Below are 7,500 nucleotides of genomic sequence, written 5' to 3'. Positions count from 1 at the left end.
GAGCCGGGTGTGTATGGCTCGCACACACAAAAATATGGTCGTTGTCTTGAACAAGCGTACATGCCAGACCACCGCAGGTCCAACACTGGGTGACGATGGTAGGGTCATAATGATGTTAATGGTGGTACAAGGAGTGGGGAGAGAGGGCGGCAGTGTATCTCACAGACGCGCACCATTAGACCGCGATTGGAGGCCATTTTAATTTTAATTTTTCCGTTCCGTGTTCCTCTCCATTGCCTTGCAAACAGCTTTACAATCAATAACTCACAAACTGTAGCCCCGAATGAGAGGCCCCGTTACCACCACCAACACGAGGACCACCACCGAGGATGTTCCGAGCATAAACTTCCAGCAACAACACCAGCAACAACGCAGTGACAAGCAGTGTTCGAGAAAGACTTTAATTATCAATTAACGGTCACTCGAAGCGGCCAGATACCAGGTGGACCAGCTGTTTTGAGGACAGTCGTTCGTTTGTGGTGTAAAAGTTCAAGCCAAACGATCCACATCCGGCCATGGACGGACATGGATCGGTTCCCATCGGCGAAAGGATTGAACAAATGGCGTTCGACTCTAGGAACCAATTCTGGTCTGGTTCTCACACTAGCAGAGAGAGGTTGAGGCAGATGACTCAATGTGTCCGGTTCTAATGTCGCGCGATTCACGATCGGCTAAAAGAAAGAAGGCTCATCAGGGTCAAGTAAATATAGTTTTGATGAAAAAACCGCCCACTCGCGTGCGCACGTCTCGTATCCACAACGCTGCTGTTAATTGCTGCCAAGAAACCAGGCGACTACGATCTGCTGCAGGACCAGGACGCGAGGAGAGCTTTTGGCGACGTTTGTTTTGCGAGGAGTCCAATTTGGAGAGAAGTTTGTTGGGACGGCACGGTCGGTGCGCTGTACGGGCACGGTATTATAAATTATGGCTTTATATGTTAATGCGATCATTACTATTTATGGAAGCATCAAAATATTCACCTTCGTTTCGGTTAATTATGCTCCTTCCTCCTTTCGGCTCCCTTTGCCACCTGCCACCTTAGTGGCGGCATCGATCGTCAGCGGGATCCTGCTGGTTTCCGAGCAGAGGATTCCGGCTTATCCGCGCTATTTGGAAGCGAACGGAGTGGCCGCGGAGGCGCATTTGGTGCGTGTGATACCCGATCCGATCCCGCGATGCGATCGCAGAACGCACCACCCCCCACCGCCGTAAATGGACCGCCAGGGTGCAGGTCGGGATTTTTGCCGATGGTTGACCTGCTCCACACACATCATAAAGTGCATGCAGAGAGCACCGCGGCCATTCGGCCGCGGCTCTAATGCGTTTTTCCCCACCCAAAAAAAAACAATAAAAAAAAAACCAGTAAAGATCGTATGGTGCGGTGAGCTCGCTAGGGGCCCCGGGAGTTAAATATTATTTACGAGCGTTTCGTTTGATTTTAATGTATCAATTAGTTTGATATTTTTATTTTTACGATCCCTGCGAGCTGGATCCATGGGCCCGGGCGAATGAACGAGCCGAGTTCGGACAAACATTAGTTTGGGGGTTTTTTTTTTAGTTTGGTTTGGTTTGGATTTGCTCAACAACGGAACGACAATTTGGATTCATCCGCAAGCGCGGCCCCCGGGGACACCCCGCTTGGGGTTCCTTATTGGTTTTGCCGATTGGCTAACGATCGCCCGTTCCGGTTCGCTTCGTTCGTTGTCCACCTTCGCCGAGGCGGCCCTCGGGCGAGCGAAGGAATTTTTCAATTATCGCTGAGCTTTGTCGCTGAAATATTTGGCCAAATTTATGGCCACATAAATGGGGCCCCGGGAAGGATGACAAAAACCGGAGCAGCAGCAGCAGTAAGTGGCCGCGAAAAACAAAATCGGATCGTGGATGTTAGCTGTGACACCGTGGACGGTGCGGTCCTTGTTGTGAGCATGAGCTGGTGGGTGCCGAGACTTTTCGGGACCTTTTTGACGCAACAATCATGAGCGATGAGGGTGGGACATCAATCAACCCCCTAAACCGAGGGCTAGACAAGCCAATGGCAGTCCATCGCGTAGCTTTAAAACACCAAGCAGAAGCCACAGCAATAAACTAAACATCGGCCACCAGCTTGGACTCGATGACTTCGGGCTTGCAAAAGGTTCGGTGAGCATCCTTGCACCCCCAGGAGAGTTCCAGGTCCAGAAATCGTGGTCCATCGTGGTCTCCGTGAATGATTTATGACGTTCCGAAATTAGTCTCCCGTTTGTTTTGCGCGGAGCCTAGGCGCAGCAGTCTCTCTCTCTCTCTCAATCCAACGATCCGGTCAGCTGTCTAAATTACTAGTTAGTGCAACCGACGTAATGGGTGCGCTTTTGAGCCTTCTCGCGGGCAACAACATTCGCAGCATTCCAAGCACACATTCATCACTCGCTCATCAGCGCTCGTCGGTGGCGGCATTTTTGGAACCTACGACTCGGGCTTGGTGTACTAGGTCTGTATCGCTGAGCGTCCGATAATGGTACCTTTTCGTTTTTTGCTTTTTCAAGAGGCGCCACGGGGTACCGTGTGAAACGCCAAACTAACTCAATAACACCCATTCCAGCTGACCTCCCTCGACCAAATGAAATGACTCATTAGGAGCTGGGTTAGAAGGTGGCAGCGGCTAACGGTATGGCGATTAAACATCACTTTCAATTCAATTCAAATGGCACGCCATGGGTCCGACAGATTAGAGACTTATTGCGCAGAAGCAGCAGCAGCTAGGTGATCGTAGTAGGTGGCTTCGAAACGGTCGATTAGGGGGCTATTTACCGACCGCTTACGGCCGAATCGGAATCACGACCGAGGGATCGCATTTTACCTATCGAATGGCCAACCGCATAAAGTTCGAGCACACGATATCCGTGTTTCATACAAAGCTCCATGCAGCTCGCTACTTTGAAGAGCGTTTCCCAAAACCAACGTTTTGAAAGTCGGTGCCCATCGTACCGTAAAAACTAATGGGCCGATTGATTTGAAATTTTTAACACATAATCTGTACACTTTTTATTAGGTAGCCACGCCGAGATTTCATAAAAAATGTTTATACTTTTTTTTTAATAATTATGCATAACTGGATGTTTTTGGCAAAATCGCAAAAAGCATCACTTTTTCAACTTCAAAAATCTGCAAAAATCGGAAAATTGGAAATTCAACAAAAAATTGACGGGGCTACCTGGGTAAACTTATAATCTATCAAAAAATTCGATTTGTATTTTTCTGATGACCGATCACGCAGCTACGATAAGCACCGTAAAAAGCACCTATTCGCAGACGCACCATCAGAACCATTGATGCCGTAGATGAAGTTTTTCATAAATCTTCCTCAAAATAGAACCAAATATTCTTCAAAAGTTGCAATTTAATATGACGTACACTTGAAAGAATAAAGATGAATGGTTACATCACAAAAAATCTTCAAAAAGGAGCCTTTTTTAGCCAGAAATTACCGTTACCCCCCCCTAATATGACCGAATAGTCATCACAAAACAGATAGTTTCAAGCGAATTTTCAGCCGGTTTTATTAAATGAATAATTGATATAAAACATCGATTGAAATTTCTTATTGGTAGTTCTTTAACTTCACGATCACTAGGGCAACTTTCAAAGTTTAAAATCGTTCGTTGGATGTCATTTAGCGACTTGTGAATCTGAACAATCTGAATGAAAGTTTCTTCTTCACCGTCACCGTCTCTTTTAGACAGTTTTTCATAAAAACGTACACTCGTCGCAGTAAATCTAGAGATCGTAATGAAGGATCGCATAAAATCTCGTCCTTACGTGACTTTTTCTGAAATTTCTCGTCCATCGAACCAGCTCCTGGCGATCGATGTCCTAGCGCACGTAACTCTCCTGTCGTTTCCTTAAATTGTGAGGCCATTCGCTGACGTGACGTTGGCGTCCAACCTCCCCCGGAGAAGGGGGAGAGAAGAGTTCGGGAATGTTCTGGTGGCCTTCCGCACGATAAGCACGAGGCTGCGATCATCGAGCGATCGGTTCTGGATGATCATGGTGGGCGGACGACCGTTTTCGCCAACCGAGAGCACCGCACCGCAGCATCAGAACGCCACGGGCACCTCCCACGGATGTGCTGTCGAAACCGTTTATCCGGAGCCAGCGGCAGAGCAACCACGGTTTGTGTACGTGTGCCCCGCAGGCACACACGTTGCAGCGCGCAAATCCTTTTGGCAAGGGTCCAAGAGAAGATGTGGGCAACCGCGGCCGTGTTAGAATGGCGCTCGCGCGCTCGCGAGAGTGATGGCGGAATCGTCGTCGGATCCTGCCGATGCCCGCGACGACCGCGAACGGAGAGAAGAAGGTAGAAAAGACGAAAAGACCTGGTCGTCGCCTGGATGAGGTTCGTGGCCGGGCGTGGGAAATGCACAGTAGTGCTGTGCCTCTAATGTCTTGTGTTTACCTCATCCGCCTCGTCTCGTTGCCCTCGCCCGATTGTTCGCGCGAAAGCTTGCGCCGTTCGCGAGTTGGAGGCCATCGGAATTCGGCAAAAAAGGAACGGCGGCCAGCGAAAGGTCCGAAGCTGCTGGTGCTGTCGCTGGGGAGCTTGTTGGAGAGAACGGGAACACGATAAGGACGCCGACGCCAATGTGAGCTCACAAGAATGAATAAAGAGAGAGAGAGGTCGCGAGAGAAGGATCGGAATGGGGGGATGCAAATGGGATCCGCACAAAAGGCACAAAACATATTCCCGCGATCCGCGATTGGGTGGCCACAACACAATGGGCTAACGGAGTAAGGGCCACCCGATAAACCCGATCCGCCCGGCATCGATCGCCATCAATAGTCGATCATTCAAAGACAAGAATTTACCGCCCGACGTCCTAAATGTCGCTTTTCGCTTAATAAAACTCCACACCGACACGTCACAGAGTGGAGCAAGTGTAATCAACACTTCCATTTGCCGGTGCCGCTGCGTAGTAGATCCCCGAAGAAAAGTAAATAATGAACCCCGCGGTAAATAAGGAACCCGAGAGTCGTCCCCGCATTTTTCGATATCGATTCGATCGGCTATCCGAAAAAAAGGGGAAGAAAAACGAGCGATCGAAAGAGAAGGCCGCACCTTAATGCAGGGCGGCAATTGTTGGGCAGAAGTCGACCGATCGATCGATCGGTCGTGGAGCGTGGAAAACGATTGATAAATCAAACATCGTGACCGAGCCTTTTCGGTTTGCGGTGATTACCGCCAAGCTGGCTCGAGTCCAGCTTGTCGAACATATATACCACGGAGCAGGGGGGGGGGGGGGGGGGGGGAGAACAGAGGACCGTATCGGACCGCGCACCATAAAAGCTATAATCAAGCCGCAAGAAGCTGAAACGTAGGAGCATTAAATTCCTCGGGAATGGCTCCACACATCCCCTTCGGATGCTTCCTCGCCTGGCACGTCGAGGACGAATTCGACCATATAACAATAACAATAAGTTAAGCCCGGCGGGCACCAATATGGAGCCCAGTGGAGCCTGCGCCGTTGTGTGTGGAGTGTACACTACTCATACGCAAACTCCACCTCACGATACGGGATTGGTTATGGACGCCCGGTCCGGCGATTTGGTTCGATTTTCCATTTTTCCATTTTATTTTATTTTCGAAATGCTGCGTACTTTTCCCGGTGAATCCCGGGTGGTGCCTGTGGTGTGAGTGGAGATTCTAATAGATATGCGCGAGAGCGATTTTAACAACTTAATCAACAATCACGATGTTATGGACATGGTGAAGTCTCCTAATGATAATTGGCAAAAGGATGTCCACTGTGTAAATGGTACGCAGTATTCGTGAACGAATGTATAGACTTTAAATGTAAACCCCAACCAAAACAGGTAAATGATTTTGTTTGCGAAATAATATATTTTTATTTATAAATAAATGGATACATGTATGTGTTTGGTGTTCGTTAATTTATGAATAACATTTAGTTTCACGACAATCTCTCCTTTACTGGGCGAATCATCATTCTTGAATGGCTCATTCCTTGATGTTTATTATTGAAATGGTACCAACCCATTGCTTTATTATTTTCAGCGTTAAGATATCTTCCGTTCAAATGTGAATAATGACCATCTTTGTGCCACCAGGCGCCTTCGTAAATGTTAGCACAATTTCCACTGGATTTATCATGATCGCGATCCGCCGTCGAGAACTTCATCTCCTTATGATACTCCAATGAGTCACCAGCGGTTCCACTATACTTTCCGAGAGTTTTGAGGCTATACTGCTCGCTTTCGCTTCCGATCTCAAACCTGTCGAACCGAGCATATTTATAAGTGCTGTTAAAGTCTTTCAGCTCCACTATCAATTCATACGGACGGATCGACGTTAGTTGGTGCAATTTTTCCAGCCCCAACCAAAACTCTTTTTTTAAATCTCCAAAGCCATTCTTGAATTCAGTCCAATTACGATAAAAATCTACCGATCCATCGTATCGGTACTGGAATACTAGCCAGCCTCCACCAAACTTCTCTTGCTCGCAATACGCAGGAAACGGTTCACTTTCGTTCTTAACACGGATCAGATAGATTCCTGACACATTTGATACTAAATCCTTGCACGATGAATAGGGTGGTTCAATCTTGGGTGTTGTTGTGATCATTGTAGAAGAGCTCACTTCAGTTGCTGCTGTTACACAATCCTTCTTTGGTAATTTTAAAGAGGAATTCTCAGAGAACAACGTTGGCTCCAAATCGATGACTGATTGGTTCTGTTTCGGCATCACATCGAAGAGTTTCTCTCGCAACGCATCATGATTGGCACACGCTGTCTGTTGGGCAAGGATCTGCCACGATCGATCCTGGAGCACCGTGAAGTTACGCCCAACGTCTCCTTCGAGTCGATGTAAGGACCAAAGAAAGTCAACGAACGTTTTCTCCAGTGTCGCTTGATTCTGGGCACTCTTCTCTCGATGTTCGTGCAACTCATACTGTAGTTCCAGTAATTTATTCTGAAGGTAATTTAACTTTTCGAGTATTAACTGTGCAACACGTCCCGAAACTGCCACAGTGTCAACGGATACCGTTTCATCAGCACATTGATCACCTGCTTTCACCCAAATAATCACACAAGTTAGTAAAAAACAAACACTTATCTTCATGATTACACAGCAAACTGTTCTTCAGTAAATTAAATGCAGCACTTCAGAGGTCAAATCAGAATGGTGTCTCGCTACTGTCTCCGACAATGTTTTATACTGATTCCGCATCTGGATAAATCATTAACTCGCCAAATTTGCAAAATCCACCATCTGTGCGTGTTAAAGAGATTTGCGTTCGCTCCGCTGGCTGCTAAAGTGATTCAATACGCAGCATATCCGACGGACTACGGATGAATTTTATGAGGTGGTTTGGAGCATTAATTTTGTGCCAGAACTTCAGCAGAATAGATTTGGGATGTTACGAGTCGTGCGCCTTGAAATTTGCCGCCCATCTGCACATCTTTGTAGCTGTTGGCCTCTCGTTAGAAACGATGCCAGAACGCAC

General features: G+C 47.5%; 1 protein-coding gene across 1 annotated transcript in view; it reads right to left on the bottom strand.

Moving 5' to 3' along the window:
- Window positions 1–6,737, bottom strand: part of LOC126576879 (microfibril-associated glycoprotein 4-like) — an 8,512-nt gene extending 1,775 nt beyond the window's left edge. Inside the window, exon 1 of the mRNA XM_050238184.1 lies at window positions 5,967–6,737. Within this exon, the coding sequence (XP_050094141.1) occupies window positions 5,967–6,737 (771 nt within the window). The remainder of the gene's footprint in view (window positions 1–5,966) is intronic.
- Window positions 6,738–7,500: the final 763 nt, after the last annotated feature.

This window comes from Anopheles aquasalis, chromosome 2 (assembly GCF_943734665.1).
Source record: "Anopheles aquasalis chromosome 2, idAnoAquaMG_Q_19, whole genome shotgun sequence".
Taxonomy (NCBI): domain Eukaryota; kingdom Metazoa; phylum Arthropoda; class Insecta; order Diptera; family Culicidae; genus Anopheles; species Anopheles aquasalis.
The sequence above is the reverse complement of the archived record's forward strand: the minus strand, read 5'-3'. Positions and strand labels throughout refer to the sequence as shown.